At 39.7% G+C, this 22,007-nt stretch overlaps 1 protein-coding gene across 1 annotated transcript in view; it reads right to left on the reverse strand.

Moving 5' to 3' along the window:
* Positions 1-1,962: 1,962 nt before the first annotated feature.
* The window catches only part of LOC121925947 (zinc finger protein DZIP1L-like), a 90,531-nt gene continuing 70,486 nt past the window's right edge, over positions 1,963-22,007 (reverse strand). Inside the window, exons 2-8 of the mRNA XM_042458510.1 lie at positions 16,695-17,273; positions 9,726-9,810; positions 7,787-7,899; positions 5,936-6,097; positions 4,664-4,801; positions 2,824-2,975; positions 1,963-2,026 (exon numbers count right to left, since the gene is read on the reverse strand). Coding sequence (XP_042314444.1) covers positions 1,963-2,026; positions 2,824-2,975; positions 4,664-4,801; positions 5,936-6,097; positions 7,787-7,899; positions 9,726-9,810; positions 16,695-17,210 — 1,230 coding nt within the window. The 5' untranslated portion in view covers positions 17,211-17,273. The remainder of the gene's footprint in view (positions 2,027-2,823; positions 2,976-4,663; positions 4,802-5,935; positions 6,098-7,786; positions 7,900-9,725; positions 9,811-16,694; positions 17,274-22,007) is intronic.

Consider the following 22,007-nt stretch of genomic DNA (forward strand, 5'->3'; position numbering starts at 1 on the left):
CCTGGGAGGCCAGTGTTGCTGTCCCTTGGGCCCTCCAGGAGTCCTCCTGCGACGGTAGCGGCTCCCAGAGGCCCGTTGCCTTCGCTGGGGTCTCCAGGAGGGCTCCGGCGCAGCGCGGGCCCCTGAGAGGCCAGTTGCCATTTCCTGGGTCCTCCAGAGGGGCTCCGGCTGGCAGCAGCGGGCCCCTGGGGCCAGTTGCTGTCCCTTGGGCCCTCCAGGAGGGCTCCTGCGATGCAGCGGCCTCCCAGAGCCTGTTGCCTTCGCTGGGGTCCTCCAGGAGGGCTCCAGCAGTGGTAGCGGGCCCCTGGGAGGCCAGTTGCTGTTGCAGGGGCCCTCCAGGGGGCTCCAACGGCGGCAGTGGCCCCTGGCGTCAGGGGCCAGCAAAGATGGGAGGCCTCATGCGCTGGCGGTCCCCGCTGGCTCTTTCCCGGCCTCTGACAGGGCCTGGGGCCCTGTCAGGGCGGCAAGAGGAGGTGGCCTGGCCCCTGGGGGTGGGAAGCTCCGCCCCTGGGGTGGAAGTTCCGCCTTAGGGGATGGAGCTCCGCCCCTGGCCACACGGTCCGCCCCTGGGGGGTGGAAGCTCCACCCCCCGGCTTCGGCCCCCCAGTTGTCTGAGACACCAACCCGGCCCCTGGCTCAAAAAGGTTGCCTACCCTGGTCAGGATGCTATCAGGCTGCAAAGGTATGTGTTTGGTCATATTACATTGTTGATTAATGTAAATGTTGAATCCAGCAGTTGTATTTTTAAATCCAACTTATGATACTGTAACTGCTGGATGGGATTCCAGCTTAATGTGTATCTCCATGGCAGTGCACATCCTGCACAATGAGAATCTGAATGTGCAGTGGCACTGAATAAACAACTCTTCATCCACAAGCTGAATTGCATAACCAGAAATTCAACATTTTACACTGGACAAAAAAATGTCCAGCTGCTTTTGTACTGGAGCCTACATGCATAAGAACAGTAAGATTCCTGCTTTTCATTATACATAGGCCCAACTGGAAGTATATTTGTGTGCCTGGCTGAAACATTACCCATGCCATCTTTCACATGTTATAGGGATTTGCACAAAATTATACCAGTCATAAACGGTGTATTAGTCTATCAATTTTGAATTGTAGGAAATGATTTCCTCCTGAGTGTTCTCTGTCCAAATCCCATTCTCTTTCAACCATACAAGCTCTAGACTGGGTTGCACTTTTTTCTAGATATAATATTAATTAACACACAATTTTACTAGTGCTCCTTATTCTAATGTGATTCATATAGAATGGTAATTAAACATGACCTTGGTCTTGATCAGATTTAAATTTAATTCATCTTGCTCTTCTCCTGACCTGTTCTCCCATAATTAACTGCATATTTAGCACAGCACTCCTGTGTTGTGACCGTGCCTCTGCACATAGAGATAGCAAAAGGGCAACTCCCCCAAGGCCAGCCCCATCGCACTCCGCTTCTCCCATCCAGCTAACCCGATTTCAAAGGCTGTTGTTCCTATTTAAATGCTCCGGTTCCTATCCCGATTCAAGGGAAAAATGTAGGTTCGACCCTTCTATTTTTTTAACACGCGTTAAATGACGAAAACACAAATCAAATTTATAAACCGCTGTATGATTCGATTTCTAGTGGGGACGATTGCGGGTTGCTCTAGAACTGTTCTAGATTTAATTGAGTTTCTAATAGGAACGATGTACCTTGGATTCGATTTGTAACACAGAGTATAAGCAAGTGAGAACACCCCCTTAGTAAATCAGAATGCTCTGAATGCAACTGTGTGGGTTACCAGATAAATGGGCTACACTCGAATTTGATTTTGTAGTGAGACCTTACCATTTCAAATTTACAAATACCCAGCATGTTTATACATTTTCCTTGCTTGTCTTTCTCTTTGCACTAGGAGAGATGATGAAAATCCACTGCAACCTTGCTTTTTGAAGACTGGTATGACCAAAATGGGTTTACTCTTTTTTTTCTTTCTTTTTGGAGTACAAAAAATGGACCTGTTGCTCTGGATGTGGGCATCTGATTGAGAGCAATAAAATTGTTGTACAATCAAGAATTAGTTGTGAGTGTGCATCTCGATTGTGCAGAGGGAACTGCGCCATGCTTCTGCTCTCCTGCATGAGCATTCAAGGTAATGTATTCACAGGGTATCCATCTGTACAGTCCCAATGATATGACCATACATACTGTATATACTCGACTAAGTGGTAAAATGTATGCCCCAAAATTGACCCTAAAATCCTGGGTCGCCCTATATACGGGCCAATAACTAGTACTGCTTAGAAAGTTCCTAAAACAAGCAAGGCTGATGCCCCACTCTTGGTGCCTCCAGGCACTGTGTTTCTCTCTCTCTCTGTGTGTGTTTATGTATGTGAAAGAGGTTCCCAGTCTAATTTGCAAGGCTTCTCTTCCCATGGAAAAAACACCTCATTGAATGCCAGTTGCTTCCCTCCCCAGTTCAATTTGTAAGCCTCCTCTTCCCATGGAAAAACACCCCATTAACACCACCTTCTTCCCTTCTCAATCCAATGTTAAAACCTCTCCTCCAGCAGCTGAGAATCGGTGTTAGGTGGTCAGGAGAGGTCCAGAGAAGAAGAAGGAGGGATGGAAGCAGTATTTTCCCCTTTACATCGTTCCTTATAGCTCCCTAAATTTTACCCTTAACTTATCCACAGATGATATCAAAATCTATGATTTTGACCCTGAAACCTTCCCTCGACTTAAACATGAGGTTGACTTGTATAAGAGTATATATGCTAAACACAGGAAGAAGGAGTATGCTCCCTACAGACACAACCCTATTGCTCCTCATATACATGTTGACTATACACCAGTCTAATGTGTGCCCTCTCCTATTGGAAAGAGAAAAAAAAACCCCAGAAAACAGATGCTTAAGTGTACTCACTTGTTCCTTGTCTATCTGGTGCTCCTTCTGAAGTTCCTTTAGCTTCCATTTCCACTCTGTTCTCTGTCAACATTTTTTTAAAGAAAATGCTTAGATCACATTTACTTTGATATTTGAGATAACCACTTGTGTAAATATATTAGAAATTACATTGTGCCCACTTCATACACGGGCGTCTTTTACGCAGCTTTCAGCTTATACTGAAAGCCGCACCAATCGGGTTGTAATGGTGCGCACACTGTGTCGCACGTCATGCATGAACCCCATTATTGTCAATGGGGCTCTAGCATACACGTTATTTGCCTTACATGGAGGGGTCCGGAAGAGATCCCCCGCATAAGAGAAGGGCTCAATGTACTTAAATTACTAACACACATTTTTTTCATTTTTTTTGCTAAACAATTTCACTAGCTGTGTTACTTTAAAGCAAGTCTAAGGAACCGTATTCAACTCATCATTCTTTCTGATCCACTGAATCAGTAAGGTGTGGTGGTAAATGACTTGGTGCACAGTGTCCTCTTCCAGAGGGCACTATTCATTCCTAATCAGTGGCACGTTACAGACCGCCTGAAAGTGGCGGTCTGCCAGCACCGCCGGTTGCTAAGTCCAGGAACCGCAGCGGCCAAACTGCGCGGTTCCTGGATGCAGCAAAAAAAAAAAAAAGCTCAAAAATGGCGCTTCTTTTTGGACCCTGGAATTGGTGCCGCGAGGTCCTAGTCACGCACTCGCAGCATCACTTCCGCCGTGTGACATTCGGATGCTATGCGTCCATGACATCAAAATGGCGGCACCCGTGTAGAACGGGCGCCGTCATTTTGTACGTACCCAGTATGTACTAGGGTTAGGGGCGTGCGTAAAGCACGCCCCTTCCTAACCCTGGTATGTACTGGGTACATACTTTACGCCCGTTTATAATGGGCCTTTAATTGCCTAGTTAAAAAAATTGCTGCCCAGTTCACTGTCAGAAATGTCAATATAAGCACCTGTACAGTGCAATCCTAGACATAATTCTTCAAAAATAAGTACTGTATAACTGAGTTCAGTGGAGTTTATTCCCAGGTAAGAGGGCATGGTCCACAACCATAACTATTTGTTAATTTGGTAATCAGAAAATGTTAATCACAGATGTGAACATCTGTAAAACTCATGTTTGTCAAGGTTTTTCAATTTTATCTTGATGTTTGAGATAATATGAATCATGTCTTTATTGGATTGCAAGATTTGTTTGGCTTCCAAATTAAAATGTAAAGATGTATTTGTACATTTTGGTATGCATTTTAATATACATTTGTAATATGAATTGCTCTAATAATTTTTTGTTGTTGCACAAACTATATTATAAAATCTGACATCTATAGATTTCAATCCACAGGTTGTTTATAGGTTCACATTCAGTTCAGGGAGATCTGAAATGAATAAATGTTTGTTAAAAATGAATGGAATCAAAATTTTCCTCTATCACTTCTTAAGAAAGGGGATATCAGTAAAGTGACTTCACAAAATGCTACCTATCTGTTGTCATTTTTGTCATGTTCCGCAGTGGTCATGTAGTTTAATTTTAATGGTTTGATTATAGTGAACCAGAGTTTCATAAACCAAAAACAAACAAAAAACCCACTAATACCCTTTACCTACCTGTGTTACATATATTTATTAATTTATAATATTTATTAATTTATGTGAGCAAGACATGGTACCTGAATAGCTTACAGTGTGAGTGCTTAAATCACTGTTCCATCTAGGCTTCTTACCTGCTGTTCGATCTTTGCTTTCATCCCTTGCAGTTCCTTCTGAGTCTTAGTCCATTGCTGCTTGTCAGCAGAATCATCATCCTGCAGTGTTCCTAGATTAGAAACAACTGTACTCTTCACTTGCAGTTCTTGAAGTTTCTGGTGAAGCAACAGGTGATTCAAGTAAAAGAGTTACAGTACTTTCAAAAAACTTGTCTATATCTGATGTTTGATAGTAATGTAAGACATTAAGAGTGAAGGGGGCTTACCTTCCTGCATAACTCTAGGACAAATTAGAAGACCAGCTTAGTGAATCAAGGATCCACCTTTATTTAGACAAAGAAATCTACTCCTGCCTCCTGCCCTGACAGACTAGAATCTGACCAAAAAGGGAGCCCCAAGTTTAGCATATTTACATTCTAATATACTACTATCCTAAAACTTGTGAGAGTCAGTGTGGTATAGTGGTCTGAGCATTGGACTATGACTCTGGAGATCAGGGTTTGAATTCTGGCTTGGTTAGGGAAATCCACTGGATGACCCTGGGCAGGTCAAACTCTGTCAGTCTCAGAGGATGGCAATGGCAAATTCCCTCTGAAGAAACATGGCAAGAAAATGCCATGATAACCCCCTTAGGGTTGCCATAGGGTGGAAAAAACCTGAAGGCACACAACAACAACAAGAACACCATCCTAAAAGATGCCAGGGTAACTTTTCATCCAACTAAGGGTCTGTACAGACAGGCCAAAATAAAGCTGCTTCAGGTCATTTTGGAGGTATGTTGTTTAAATGATGCATGCATCCTAAGAGTCCGGAAACCGCGCCAAAGCCATGCTCCAGTCCTAAGGACTGGAGCACAGCTTTATCACAGCTTCTGGCCTCTTAAGATGCATGCGTCATTTAAACAGCATACCTCCAAAGTGACCCGAAGCAGCTTTATTTTGGCCTGTCTGTATGGGGCCTAACATATCTTGTGGATGTTTAGCTTTATTAGCCAAGCATCTAAACTGGCCTTCTGCAGATGCCTGCCCAACCAGTCCTTGTTCCTTGCTATTAGAAAGCTCTTAACACTTATGTGTCAGCAGGAAATCACACATTCTGAGTGTAACATTTTCTGTATCACCTTGTTCTTCTGGAAGAAGATCAAGGCAATACAAAAACATTTTGCTGGGTTAGTCCATATGAAGCCATGTTAATTTCCCCTATAAGAGCAGCATAGTGATTTAATGAAGATGACAAATGCACTGCATTTTTACAGACACAGGAAAAGAGCAATCCATGCATTGCCCTTACCCCTTCCAAGGCAGAATTCCTGCTGGAAATATCCTTGAATTCAGTAAGGAAGAGCTGCCTAAGGTCTTCCATTTCCTTTCCAAATTTTGTCCGCTCCTCTTCCTTCCACCTCTCAAACTTTTGTCTTCCCTCCTCTTCTCTTTGGCGAACACTCTCTGCTTCCTATCAAGGAAATTAAAATTCAAAGCTGGTTAGGAAAAATACAGAAAAGCTGTGACTATTTAGGTTAATGCCAGCTTTCAGAAATCTTATCTCAAACTGAACTGAAGATATTCTAAGGGAACCATGGCCAATACATGTTTTGCTGGTTTCAAGGAAGGGATTCAGTATAGCAGGCCTAAGGGACCTTTTTCTGCCAGAGGAATGGTTCACTCCCAGCTTGGCCTACCCATGGGCCAGATAGCACCAGGAGATGGAACTCCACCAAAACCATCTTCCCAAGCCCCTCCCTTCTCCCCTCCTGACATCATAATACCACCCTCCTACTCCTGTTTTAGCTTTCTCTATGTAGAGGGAAGCATTAAGTTCCATGTCACTTTTTCCATGAAAAAAAAAAACCCTAACTAATCCCATGCTTGGTAGCATGGCTTCGTTAAGCACTGGCTGACTTGGGCACTTGCCTTCTGTGCTGCTTACATGAATCATCTGTGAAATAGGAACCCCACTGTTAACACCAATCAGAGGCAGTAATATAACATCAGGGATTCCAGCATTCAGCTGATACTTGAAGGAATGGTTCTTTCTAAATTCTAGCAGCATCGAGTTCCTATTTTGCATGTCACATTTCATCCAGCAGAATAGCAAATGGCATGTGTGGAATCTGTTCTGTGGTCTTCAGAGATAACAATGGCAATTCTGGGGAATGGCAAACTTGTGAAAAAGCCTCTTCTACATATGTCCCAACCTTGGCCATAGAAGAAGGTTTGGGAGAGGGGGCAAGTTCCAGTCTGGAGTCTCCAAAACCATATGGGGAACCTCCAGGGAGCATACTGAGCCCATGGGCTGCATTCCTCTTTTCTGTAGTAGGCCATCAACAAGGAGATTAGGGCAAGGGGGCGGGGTCTCAGAATAAATATTTCTTTACATTGTAATCCTACATTCATATCCACTAAGAAGTAAGCTCCAATGAGATAAAGGTGACTTTATATCTGAAGGACTGTGAAAAGGATGATCCACTATGTGAAGATGTTCTTTATAAGAGAGAGGAGAGCAGAGTTTGCCCATTAAGAGTTAGAACCAGGGCAGAGGACAGAGAAGACATCTAGATGACCTGATCAGACCTCATTAGACTGAGCCATAAGAATCATAGGATCATAGGAGAAAGGGACCATGTACTATCTAATTTAACCCCCTGCTCTGTAGGAATCAACAAATAAAGTACTCCTAAACATGGCCTTCCAGCCTCTGTTTAAAAACCACCCAAGAATGAGAGTCTGTTACCTTCTTAGGTGACCTAATCCACAGGTGAACTACTCTTATTGCCAGGGATTTCTTCCTAATGTTTAGATGGAATAGCTTTTCTTGTAATTTTAATTCTTTGGTTTCTGAGCAGCAGAAAACAAGCTTTTTCTATCTTCTACGTGACATCCCTTCAGATATTTAAAGAGGGATATCACATAACCTCTCAGTCATCTCTTTTCCAGAATAAATATTCCCAACATACATCATAATAATAATTATTATTTTTTTAAAAACACACTTTTCTACCTATAAATTAGCACACACACACTTTATTTTCTTTATTTTCATTCAGCTTCTTTCAGGGTAATGTGTTTCCTCTTTTTTTTTTGTGAAGCCAAATGCTTTTGGCTTTTTGAGCCCTTGCTTATTTGTATTTTTATTAGTTCATACCTGAGCTCTATACTGACTCTCAGCCTCCAGTTGGGCATGGGTCTCCTTCAGCTTGACTTTCAGTTCTTCAATTTCATTTTCCATTTGCTCCACATGTTTCTTCTTCTCCTTCTCTGTAAAAAAAAGAGAGAGCTATAATTAGCAATGTCCTTCATTGTAAAAATCTCCACAGTTTCCATTCCAAAATTATGTATTTGGGGGAAAGAACATGGCCAGAACACTCTTGGGCAGTTCTCAATGTGTAACCACTGTCTTTACTCACCTATGCAGTAACTCCTGGCCTCATGTCTCTAATCTTCATTTACCCAGCAGCAGCCACTGCAATCTACAGGAAGTCCATTGCCCAGTTGTTTGGGAAGCAGCTGACTGATGTTCTCATCCCCTCCTGTGAGCAAAGTCCATTGTGAGTGACAGAAGAGGGGTCCCTGTTGCAATTCCCCCTTGCACTGGAGATTGCTTGTATGAGGGGATGGTAGTGGTGGACATGTCAGTCAGTTGCTTCCTGAGCAACAGCGGAACAGACCCCCATCAATGGCAGCAGCTGCTGCCCGATTAATGGGACTGGAGAACTTTCACATTACCAATGTATTCCTTGAACTGTGACATATGTAGGGTTCATGAATACAAATCAGTCACAAATGTGTGAAATTAGGTTATATTTCTATAAATGTCCAGGATGATTCTGGCCCATAATTATTGTAGATGTGTGAAATACTATTCTGTATTGCTTCATGTAATTGCATCTGGTGATGATACGATTAATGCACACATGGGAGGGTGAGTTTTACAACAGGGTAAGCAATTTTCATTCCTCCTAGCCACCATACCAAGGGGGAAAAATTTACTGATCCCAAATGTGCCCCAAGGCTGGGGAGCAATGTTGCTATAGCCTTGGCCCTTCCTGGGTCAACTGAGGCCCAGGAGATGCCTTTTTTTAAAAAGAGGAAATGAACTGGAAGTCAATGTAGGCTTCAAATGGTTCACATCCCCATAAGAAAACATTGTGACATTGCCCCACAATTGCTCAGTGAGGGAACTTTCCCCCCAATTTTGAGGGAGGACATACTGGGGGCCCTGGGAATGAGTTCAAGAAGCCCGTAGGCTTCACTTTTGCTACCCCTGCTTTACAAAGTACAAGGCAGGTCTCAGGCCCCCAAACCTTTCTATCTACTATTTAATAAAGAGCCCAAATGAAATGGTGCAGACAACCCTCTAGAACAGTAGTGGGTGACTATAGAAGGGTAGGAAGCCATATTAGCACCCTCCTGCTACACCCACTCCTTCAAAAAAAAAAAAAATCAACTCCCTGTCCCCAATTTTATCATGTCTTGGGGCTTTTTTGGACAACAGGGTGTTAGCAGAAGTCACTTCCTTTTTTTAAAAGAAGGATCTCTCTTGGACCTAAATTAGTCCAGTTGTTGTTGTTGTGTGCCTTCATGAGGTTTTCTTGGTGTGATTTGTTCAGAGGAGGTTTCCCATTGCCTTCTGCTGAGGCCAAGAGAGTCTGACTTGCCCAAGGTCCAAGGTCACCCAGCAGGTTTCATGAGGAAGCTGGGAATTGAACCCTGGTCATTGCCCAATGCTCAAACTAGTATACCGTACTGGGTCTCCAGGCCTGACCCAAATCCTGGTGAGAAATGCCACACATCTTCTAGAGACCATTTTAGGGCACACATACATACATACATACATACATACATAATGCTATTAAAATTTTGTTTGACACCTAGGAGTCCAAGTACCTTATAACATTATTGGAATGCCCTCCACGCACCTCTAGAGCATTTGCAGGGGGGATTTTGGAATATGCCATATGTTGCCCACCTCTGCTTTAGATGATCTGGAGATTATAACATCACTGATTTATTTTGAATAGAAATGCCTCTCCTGCTTTCATTCAGAAGCTCAGGAGAAATACACATGGACCCCAGGAGCTTACCAGCTGCAGTGGCTTCTGGGTGCCTTCGCTGCATGTGGGCTTGAAGAAAGGAGTAATTCATGAAGGTCTTCTCACAGAGTTGGCACTACAGAAAAATAGAGAAAAAACAAATGAAAAGTTTCTAGATGAAACACACTGAAAGGTTAAGCATGGAGGTCAAGAGTGGGAGAACTCCCCATAGCTTCTTATTCTCTACTCATCTAATCACTTTTTATGGAATCATAGAACAGGTGGGAATCAACAGACTTGTTCAGCTCTCGTCTTAATGTAGAACTATTCATGTGTTAAAAATAACCTTAAATTCTAGATTATGTATCTGGCAACTTCTGTGAAAACAATAGGTAACTGTAGTCTTTGTGTCCGTCTTTTATTATTAATCTTTGCTTCTGCAATGTTTATCATATAGAAGTGATGAAATTAAAACAGTGCAACTGTGTGGGTTCCAACTGATCCCAGTTCTCAAGGGAAGACCTGTTAAATTGTCTACATTTTATCTTTTAAGCACCTTTTTAAACAATAACAACAATCCCTGTCATATATAAAACAAGGGACACACACACACTCAAGCTGTTTGCCCACCTCATAAACATACACAGACATGGGTATAATATTGAAAAAGAACCAAATCTTTCCTTCCTCTCCCTAGAACTTACCTGGAAGGAAAATCTTCCAGGAAAGCATGAAGAGTAGCAGCTATAATTGCAATGCCTTTTTTAAGGGAAAGAAATCCCTATGGGGACATACATACAAAGCAGCGGAAGTTGGCTAGAGCGGTGATAGCGGAAGAAGAGGATAAGGAAGTGACGAAGGAGGAATCCGGAAACAGGAAAAACCAACGAGAGGAAGGAAAAACGGCTGAAAGTGAACCATAGAGACAATAGGGAAGAGGTAAAGCGGCAAGCAAGCAACGAGACGGAGTGATAAAGGACTTCTGGTAGGAGAGCCTCAATAAAGAAAAGACTAAGGGAGAATTATCTTCATAAGAATCTGGGGAATTGATAAAGGGCTTGTTCAGAAGGGGTAATAGAGATAAAGGAGGGGCATAAGGGCAAAGGGATTTGAGGTAAGAGTTTAAGTACAGACTAGACTGTTAGGAAAAGCCAATAAATAAGAAAAGGGGGGTGAAGAAGAAGAAGCTTTGGGAGGATAGAGAGTTTGGTGTGTTGGAGTGGACCTTTTTTTAAAAAAATTGTCTTCTCAGGAATGCCTCTTTGTTTTTTGGGAAAGGGGAGGAGCAAGAATTTAATCTAAAAAAGGAGTCTTTGGAAGGCTCTAGTTATTGTCAATTTGAAAGTTAAAAGTACATTATAAACGTGTTGGAGAAAAGGGAAAAGGAAAAAAAAAAGCCTTTTAGAGAGTCAATATTAATTGTAAAGAAATTAAGAGTAAGTAAGTTTTATATTGTATTGATCTTATCTAGTTATATCCAGTGTTGAGAATATTGGGAATTTTTGGAGAATCTACTGAAGAACATTGATTTAAAGGAAAACTTACTCTATGATTTTGACCTTAAAGTGAGGAAGGGGGAAGAAGTAGTTTAAAATAAATTGAATGCTAATTGTTTTGACAAAATATTAGAATTAAATGTTATTTCCCCCCCTATGTAAATAAGGGTAAATAATTTGACCATGGGAAATTTTTGATTTTTGATTATTTACTAGACGAAAAGATCCTGAAAATTAAAAATTATAGAAGAATGAACACAAGACACCAAACACAGAAAGCTCAAGCCCTATCCCAAAATAGTAGAAGAAATTCAACAGAGAAATTAAATACACAAGACATGAACCAACTGATTTAAGACAAAATTGAGAGTTTATCCCAGAATCTATCGGCTAATCTCTCGGCTAATTTGGCACGGGAAATGAATAGTTTTAAGAAGGAAATAAGACAAGAGATAAGGTCTGATTTGAAGGAAATTAAACAGTCAGTGGAAAGTCTTACAGAAGAGATCCAGAGAACAAAACAAAGAGTGGATATTCTTGAATTTAGAAGTGAGAAATTAGAATCTGACCTTGGACGGTTGTGGAATAAAAGAGATGAAGATTTGGATGAACGCGCAATCTGGGAGCAAAAGCTGAGAGATAAATGTGTGAAAATACGCGGACTACCGGAAGATAAAGAAGAGAAATTGGAAGAATTATTGATTTCAGAAATAGCAAAGTTCCTGGAGAAGGATCCAATATTTTTTGAGGATGAAATCAATAATTTGTATAGGGTGAACTCCCAAATAGCGAAACAGAAAGGCCTCCCGAGAGACGTTGCCGTGTATTTTGTGAAGAAACGTACGAAAGACCTCTTCCTAAATAAACACAACGAAACTCCATTTACTTGCAAAAACGTGGAGCTGAAGGTTTTAAAAGATATTCCGGGCCGTATTCTCCACAAAAGAAGAGATTATAATGGCCTCACTACATTCCTAAGGAAAGAAGGAGTGTCCTACCAGTGGGAAGTTCCGGAAGGAATCACCTTTTGGTGGAGGAAAAAAAGAATAAAGATAAACACTCCAGAACAAGGTAGAGCATTTCTACGACGTGTATCAGAACAAAAGAAAGAAGAGAGCAAGGAAAGTGAGACTAAATCACCAAGAGGGGGAACTGATGAATCAAACCAAACCACAACTGAAGACCCTCAACTAGTGGTGGCGAACCTAGACTTACAATCCTTGTTAGAAGAAGAAGACAGGAGAGAAGAGGAAGAGGAGGAAGGTGAAGTGGATCAAGAATAGAGCCTGGAGTCCAGCTACAACTCTAAAAGCCATTCTATCTTTCTTTTTCCTTTCCAGAGTTCTCCCTTTTAATATTTTACTTCATTAATAAAAATCTTTTTTCGTTGCATTATAAGGTAGTGTCAGTTATCCTTTGAGGGTACATTCGCGACAAGATGGAAGATTTGAAATTCCTCACTTGGAACGTGCAGGGACTTAACACTCCCCAGAAAAGAAAAAAGATATTCCATTACCTACAAAAACTAAAACTTGATGTTATTTGCCTCCAGGAAACTAGGATTAAAGAGAAAGATAAAAAACACCTACGTTGTGTGAAATTAGGTCAAGAATTTATTTCATCAGCTAAAACCAAAAAAAAAGGGGGTTGTGTTATATATTAAAGACAAACTAGAGGTAAAAGAAATAATTACTGACAATGAAGGCCACTTTATAATAGTAGAGATTAGATATAGAGAGAATAATTACGGGTTAGTTGGGCTATATGGCCCACTTGAAAACAAAAATGAATTCTACAAAAAGATAAAGGAGAAATTGAATGAAGTGGAAATGGATAATATAATAATATTAGGAGATATGAATGGTGTAATCAACTCAGAGTTGGACAGATTTTCGGAGAAAAAAATTAAAAAAAAACCAGGGTAAACTACCAAAGGAGTTTTTTGAATTAATGAGTCATCATGCCTTGGAGGATGCCTGGAGAATAAAAAATGGGACATTGAGAGACTTCACCTTTTTTTCAAACCCACACAAAACCTGGTCCAGGATAGATACAATTTTGACATCAGTACACTTAATAAAGGACATAAAGAAAATTGTTATTATACCGAAAGTCTGGTCGGATCACTGTCCGGTGCAAATGGACCTCAGAATAGGAAAGAGGGAATTTAATTGGAATTTAAACCCAGTATTACTAAAGGATGAAAAAATCGTGGAAGAATTAAAACAAAATATCAAACTCTTTTTTAAAGAAAATATAAATAATGAAATATCACTCCAAATGGTCTGGGATACAATGAAGGCGGTAATTAGGGGGTGGTTGATAAAAAAAGCCTCAGAAAGAAAGAAAAAAAAGGGAAGAAACCATGTGTAAAATTAACGAGGAGATAGGAGAAGGAGAAGCAATGTTAAGGAAAGACCCAAAGAATTTGAAATTACAGTATAAGATAAAGATGCTACAAAATCAGGTTCGGAATTATTTAGTTGAAGAAATGCAGAAAAAATGTAAATTTGTAAAGCAGAAATACTATGTAGCAGCTAACAAATCAGGTAGACTGCTAGCAAATCAATTAAAAAAAGAAAGGGCCAAACGCACAATTGCAAATTTGAAAATAGAAGGCAACTTAATTACCGATCAAAAGAAAATTAGAGAAATCTTTTTTGAATTTTATAAAGAATTATATAAGAATCCAAATGTGGACGAGGTGAAGATAGCAAATTATTTGGGAAGAACAAAAATTAAACAAATTACAGAGGAACATAGGGAAAAACTTAACAAACCAATATCCATGGAAGAAATTTCTAAGGCTATCCGCAAAAGTAAACACAATAAATCCCCGGGCCCCGATGGATTTACCAATGAATTTTATAAAACCTGTGAAGAGGAATTAAAAGAATATTTGGTAAATTTGATGAATGATGTTAAAGAAGGATGTATTCTGCAATCTTGGACACAATCAACTACGATTTTGTTGCCAAAAGAAGGAAAAGACTTATTAGATCCTAAAAATTATAGGCCGATCTCCCTTCTTAATTCGGACTATAAATTATTTGTTTCAATTCTGGCTGATCGACTTAAAATTGTATTGGCAGAGTATATTCACCAAGACCAAAATGGGTTTTTACCCAATAGAAAAATAAAAGATAATATTAGGAACTTAATTAATTTGGTTGAAATTCATGAAAAGAAGATTGGGAAAAAATTGGCTATGTACTTTATTGATGCGGAGAAAGCCTTCGATAAAATACACTGGAAATTTTTAATTGGACTAATAAATGAGATTAATTTAGGAGAGGAGTTTAATAAAATGATTAAAACAATATATAGGAAACAAGAAACAAGAATACTAGTTAATGAAACCAAATCAAAGGTATGTCCAATTTATAATGGAGTTAGACAGGGCTGTCCACTTTCACCACTGTTGTTTCTTTTAGTGTTAGAACCCCTATTAATAAATATTCGTGAAAATTATCTAATTGAAGGTTATAAAAGCAAAGGAGAGGAATATAAACTCTGGGCCTTTGCGGACGATTTAGTCCTAACGATAGCAAATCCTTTGGAAAGTTGTGACCAAGTACTTAAAACTCTAAAAAAATTTGGCAAAATAGCAGGTTATAAAACTAATATTGAGAAAACAAAAATCTTGGCGTTAAATCTTTCAGACAAGGAAAAGAAGGAGCTTGAACAGAAGACAGGATTTAAGATAGAAAAAAAAATCAAATACCTTGGATGCATATTAACGGCTAAAAATTTGGATTTGTTCAGGAATAATTATGAGAAAGTATGGGATCAAATAAAAAAAGAGTTTCAAAGATGGAGTAAATTGAATCTATCGTGGATGGGGAAAATTGCGGCAATTAAGATGATGACCCTACCGAAAATGATATTTTTATTTCAAACTTTGCCCATAATTGTAAATGATAAACCCTTTATGAAGTGGGAGAAAGAGATTAACAATTTTATTTGGGGAAATAAAAAATCAAGAGTCAAAGCAAAGACACTGCAGGATTCTATAGAGAAAGGGGGTCTAGCATTACCAAACCTCAAATGGTATTATTACGCGGGAGCATTAGATTGGCTGGTGGATTGGATCAAATTAGAGAACAACAGAGTAATTAATTTGGAAAAAACAGATCTTAAATTTGGTTTACATGGATATTTGGTTTATGATAAAACTGGAGCTGATAAAAACTTTAATGACCACATTATAAGGAAGTGCCTGAATAGAGTTTGGACAAAGTATAAAAAAAGATGGTGTCCACAGATACCGATATGGGCATCTCCAAATGAAGCCTTCTTTAATAGAATGGATTTAAAACGAAAGCAATGGGTTACATACGGAGATATAACGAAAAAAGTAGAAGGAAACATAATGTTGAAATCGCTGATAGATTTAGAAAATGAAGGATTCAAAATTGATTGGTTTTCGTATAGGCAACTAAAGGAAAGATTTTGGCTGGACACCAAAACTATAGGTTTTGCAGTAATGGATAAACAATTTGAAAGAAGCATGATAAACCCAAACAAAAGAATTGCGAACTTCTATGATATGATTAGGAATATAGAATTGGAGTCTGAAGTGATTAAAGATTACATGGTTAAATGGGCTATAGACCTGAAACGAACTATAGGTTTAGAGTGTTGGGAGAAAGTTTGGATAAATAAATTGAAAAAATCCCCCAGTGTAGAAATTAAGGAGGCAATTTATAAATCATTGGTAAGATGGTATCTCACACCATATAAACTATCAAAGATGTATAATCAAAACAATAAATGTTGGAAATGCAAATCGCAAGTAGGTACGTATCTCCACTGTTGGTGGAATTGTTCAAAGATAAAGAAATTTTGGCGGCAAATACATGACGAAACAAAAAAAATGTTGGGGGTTAAAGGTAATCTGGACCCTAAAGTGTACCTTCTGGACATGGCAGAATTTCAGGGGGAGAACTCTGGGAAAGGAAATGAGAAAATCATGCTCTACATCTCAGTAGCTGCAAGACTAGTGATTGCTCGCAAATGGAAATCAGAAGAAATACCCACTTTGGAAGACTGGAAATTGAAAATAGCAGAGATATATGAAATGGATAAACTTACAGCGCTGCTGGAGAAAGATAAGTTACGTGACTTTTATAGGGAATGGCTCCCATGGTCAAATTATTTAAGGAATGGAGGAGAAGAGTGGAAAGGATAACATGTAAAGTACAAGTTTAGATTTAATATAGATAAAGAAGTAAGATAAAATGCGATAAATGAAACGACCATGCATACAAAAAATTTATTACGTTGGTTTAGTATAATTTACAGTCTGACACTAGCCAGTATATCCTATGCTTGAAATGGTATAAGTTAATTAAGAGATTGTGTAGAAAAATTGGGGTATAGATAACGGTAGGGTACATAGTATCTAAGAAGGCGGGGGAGGGGGGATGAGGTATTGTAACGATTCTTTGTAATGGTATCTTATGAAAATTGTATTTTTTGAATTTTGACTAAATAAAATTAAAAAAAAAAAAAAAGAACTTACCTTGTGGTAGTTATTGGCTCCAGCTTGCAAAAGCAACTGCTGGGTGGCAATCATCTTCTTCCGCCTCCTGCTCTCTTCCTTGACACTCTTCAGCTCTTCTGCTTGTTTATCTAAGTCATGCTTGAGGTGCTTAAGGTCTTCAAGGGCAGCCTGGTGCTGCTCCTCCTGAAGCGTCAAATTCATACTCAGATACTCCTGAGAATGGAGTAGGTATTCAATGATCAGCTGGGCCATCTTGAGGACCTTTAAGAGAACAGGGTCCACTGGTTGTTGACAGTAGGGACACTTCTCAGCATCAAGATTGCAAAAGGTGACAATGTTGATGTTTTCTTGAAGAGTAGCAAGATCCAACTCGCGGGCCACCCGTTCCACATCAATGGCACTGAATCGCCTCCAGTCAATAGTGTTTTTCCGCAGCTGGAACTTAAAGGCTGGAATGACAGTAGAACCGGCTAGCATGTTCCCAAAGTGGTCACTGCTGCTCTGGAAATTCACAGAAAACGACGAGCCTGGCATACTTGCCCAATAATATTGGGATGCTGACCGTGGCAATGGGAAGTAAATACTGGAAGCAAAAGGCTAAAAAACAAACACCAAAACCCACATGGGGTTTTGGGTAAGGATGAATTAGAGCTGAAACACATTCATAAGTACCTACTTACAACAGTGCATTTTTGTATATGAAAGTATACCCAAAATGTAGATGTTAGGTCAGGGGTAGGCAACCTTTTTGAGCTGGGGGCCAGGTTGCTGTCCCTCAGACAACTGGGGGGGGGCGAAGAACCAAAAAAATAAAAAATTAAATACTTTTAAAAAAAAATTAAATATATAAATAAACCAGGACAAATGTAGGACAAAATTTTCAAATGGAAGACACTTTTTTAAAAAATGGAGGACACACGAAAAAAATGCTGATTTTTAAAAAAATGTTAGTATAAATGCATGTTTCTGAGGCTTCTATAGACAATTGCCCCCCCCAAAGGCCCCAGTGGCAATTGGCGGCAGGACCGGGCTGGGGCCGGTCCCAAGGCCTTGCCGCACCGCATCCGGCCCGCGGGCCACAGGTTGCCTACCCCTGTGTTAGGTTGACAAAATACATTTCTGTTTATATTATTCCACTGCAGTACTAAACCTAGAGTACATTAGAGACCCCCTTCACAAAATATAAGTTTATATACAATCATAGAATCTTAAACTCATAGAGCTGGAAGAGACCCCAAGGGCCATCCAGTCCAATCCACTGCCATGCAGGAACTCACAATCAAACCACCATACCCCCAACAGATAGCCATCCAGCCCCTGTTTAATGACTAATGACTCCACCACTCTCTGACGGAATGTGTTCCATTGTCAAATAGCTCTTACTACCAGGAAGTTCCTCCTAATATTTAGGTGGAATCTTTTTTTTTTTTTTTTTTTGCTGTAGCTTGCATCCATTGTTACAGGTCCTCTTCTCTGGGGAAGTTGAAAACAAGCTTGCTCCATCCTCAGTATGACATTCCTTCAAATATTTAAACAAGGCTATCATATCACCTCCTAACCTTCTCTCCTCCAGGCTAAACATACTCAGCTCCTAAAGTCCAATATGTTACCATATTGTGTTTAAACAGCCACTGACAGAAACATCTAGTAAAAAAACTGAGGTGTAAACAAAATAGCATGATAAATATGTGAATGAGTGGAAATGACTGTTTTTATAGTTGAAAAGTTTGACTCATTCACTATTCAATTTCTAAACTGGCTCCCAATGTATACAAGTAAAAGTACAGACAGGTGCTTCAACTTTCACATAAAACAAAGAACATACACAAAAGCATGTTTGCACTTTCCAGAAACCTATATAAAATTTTTCTCAAGCCAATACAAATGTACATAACTATTGGTGTTATGTGTATATTCCCACCCACAGTATGAAAACATGGAGATCTCTGCATTAACAAACATATTCAAATAGACTCAAGCATTGCACATGTGCACAGACACACATGCACATACTTTACAAGCTAGATTTTGAGAATATTGGCCTAGTGCAAACATAGCTATATTGGCTAGATTTTGGCTAGTTTGGCACTTTAATTATTTGTTGAAACGTTTTTAAATATTGTTATGCAAATATAATTAAACCAATGAAAAACTTTCAAATATACCAACATAATAGACCAAAAGAAAACCAGAAGATACAATATAACAGTCAGAATAAACCAATTAAAATCCTTAGGCAAGCAAAAATAATTGAGCTGGCAATGCAACAATTGTACCATTTGCATCACCTGCTTGCTTGCTTGCTTGCTTGCTTGCTTATTTATTTATTTATTTATTTATTTATTTATTTGCATCAGTTGTACCTCTATGATCAAGGAGCCCCCCCTCCCCAAAGAACTATACCTCAAAATGCTAACACTTCCTACTTATTTCTATCTACAGTATTTACCTGAAGCCTGTGTGCATTGGCATGTGGCTTGTTCACAGTAAGCCATGAATCTTGTCTTACTCTTGTTATTTTAACAAATGTAATATTATTTTGTAGAAGATAAATTATGTGGATTAAGGCACAAACACAGCTTAATATTAATAATATTTTATCACTTGGAAGATCAATTACAACATCAATTGAATTCGGCATACTTCCTTCCAGTAAAAACTCTTCTTGGTTTCAACATTAGTTGCAACATTTCTGTTTCCCCACACATTGTAAGTGGTAAATTGCAACTGGGGACATTTTAATTCCTTTACAATACTCTTACTTTATGCATCTTATTTTATATTTAAAACATCATTCTTTAATTACTAAAATTTAGTATACCATTCCAGACAAATATCCATCAACAAATTGAATATAATCTGTTGTTTCAAATAGAATTAACCAGGGATATAGCTAAATATTGTAATGCTCAAATATGAAAAATAGACATGCATACAGTAGTTTCAAGTATTTCTGTTACTATCCAGCAGATATTGCTATGATCTTGTAGAAAAGAATCCATAGCATTTTAGCATAATTTAACCTTTAAAAACAGGGGAAACTGATAGAATACCCTTATTATAAATATTTGTTTTCAAATATTCTAACTATTAGGAATTTATCCAAAGCACAATTTTCTGCGTGTCTTTTCAGAAATAAAGTCCACCAAGTTAAATGCCATTTACTCCAAGGTAAACATGTGCAGGATTTCAGCAGTGCAGTGCTGTGCAGTGCAGTGTAATTCATAGAAGAAACTTCCACTTTGCTCAGTGAGTCTTTGCCTAAGGTACTGTAAATATGGGCAGCATTGCAGCCATAGGGAGTAAAATTCTCGCAAAAATGATACGTACCATGTTTTCATTATAGAACTGCTGAACTGCTGTTTTGATCCACCAGGACCCCTTGCAACAGTCAGGCAGTTGTGTTGAGCAACAGTGTGTTTCTAGGTGTGTCTTGAGTGATGGTAACAGGACTCTGAAGTTCTGCTCACAGTAGCACAAATATACCATAGCTAAGCAGAACACTCCAAGTGGTTAAATATTCATTCTCTGCTTTGTGCACATTTGTTTGAGGCTCCAGTGTGAGCAAACAATGATCAAGACAAACAACTGAGTGATATGAATGCTGGATACATTTCAGAAAAGCTGAACTCATTATTTAATAAAAAAACTGTTCAGGACTAGAGATACAAATGAACTGATGCTAAGCATCAAATGGGATGCAATGGCTCAGTGGGTAACATGCCAGTTCTGATGATCAGAAGATCAGAAGGTTGGCAGTTTGAGGCCTGAGTGCTGCATGATGCGGTGAGCTCCTGTCACTATTCCCAGCTTCTGCCAACCTAGCAGTTCAAAAGCATACAAATGCAGGTAGATAGACAGGTACCACTTCGGTGGGAAGGTAACAGGGTTTGGTGCTGTCATGCTGGCCATGTGGCCACCAGAGCAGTCCTTAGACAACGCTGGCTCTTCAGCTTAGACACGGAGATGAGCACCATCCCCTACAGTCAGTTATGACTAGACATTCATGTCAAGGGACTACCTTTACTTTTTACCTTTAAGAATCAAATTATCATTTACTGGGGGTAATGGAGAAACTCCCAGAATATCATGCCCCACTGAATGAATCCTTGCTGGAGAATGACCTGGAGCCACCCAAGAAAAAACTTCACAGAGAAGCAGCCCATGCCTTGGCCAACATCCAAGGTGGTGGTAGTAGAAGGAAAGAGGTGTGGGATTGCAGTAGCTGTGAAGGAAGTAAAGCACTGGAGAAACAGGATGCTTGGAGATGGCAAATTTGGTTTACTTTCTCTCACCACCACTTTCTGAGCCTGGAAGAAAATGGCACTGCTAGCACCAAAAGAATTCTGGCCACAAACCCAGATCAAGAGAGCCAGGCATTGGGGGAAAGTACCTTCTCACTGAATTGCAAAATAAGTTTTCTGAATCAGAAATCCCAGCTAGTTGAAGAGTGTGTAGACATTTAAGAGTAATGGCTTGACTGAATGCCATATGTAGAGATGCCTACTTGGCAAAGATCTTATAAAAGCTGGAAGGGGCCCTATGGGCCATCAGGTTCAATCCTCTGCTCAGTAATAGATCTCCAGCTAGACTAGCACATTGCCAGCAGGTAGCTGTCCGGCCTCTTTCTAAAAACATCCAGAGGAGACTCTACCACCTCTCTAGGCAATTGGTTTCATTGCCAAAACACTCTCACTGTCAAGTAATTCCTTTTAATGTTCATCTGATATGTACTCTCCTGTAACTTAAAACCATTAGATCTAGGTCTACCTTCTGAGACAACAGAGAACAAGCCAACACCTTCCTCTTTGTGGCAACCCTTGAGGTATTTAAAGAGTGATATCATGTCACTCCTCACCAAATCTTCTCTTCACCAAACAGAACACACCCAGCACCTTCAACCTCTCTTCATGTTTTGTTCTCCATAACTTTTATCATCTTTGTTGTCCTTCTCCGAAGCACCTATCATTCTTGTTGCTTTTCTCCTCACAAGTAAAGGGCCACTTGGGATTAGGGTAGTCTATATGAGTAGAAAATTTTCCCTAATAACACTGATGGCCTGTATTTGTGCTCTGACTAGAGTTTTCAAATCTCAGGCTGGAAAGATTTCAGTTCTGGACACAAAGTTCTGGGGAAAAAATTGCACCCATTTCCATTCCTTTGTGTATCCTGACCACCTAGCTGGTTTTTGGTCTTCCAGTGTTTAGCCCTACCTGCAGAGTATGAGCTCATGGCTGATCTTGCCAAGCACCTTCTCTATCGCCATGTGGCCTGGAGCAGGAACTGGAAGAAAAGTAGAGGGGTCCTTGGGCTTGAACATCTCAATTCAAG

This window comes from Sceloporus undulatus, chromosome 3 (genome assembly GCF_019175285.1).
Source record: "Sceloporus undulatus isolate JIND9_A2432 ecotype Alabama chromosome 3, SceUnd_v1.1, whole genome shotgun sequence".
Classification (NCBI taxonomy): Eukaryota; Metazoa; Chordata; class Lepidosauria; order Squamata; family Phrynosomatidae; genus Sceloporus; species Sceloporus undulatus.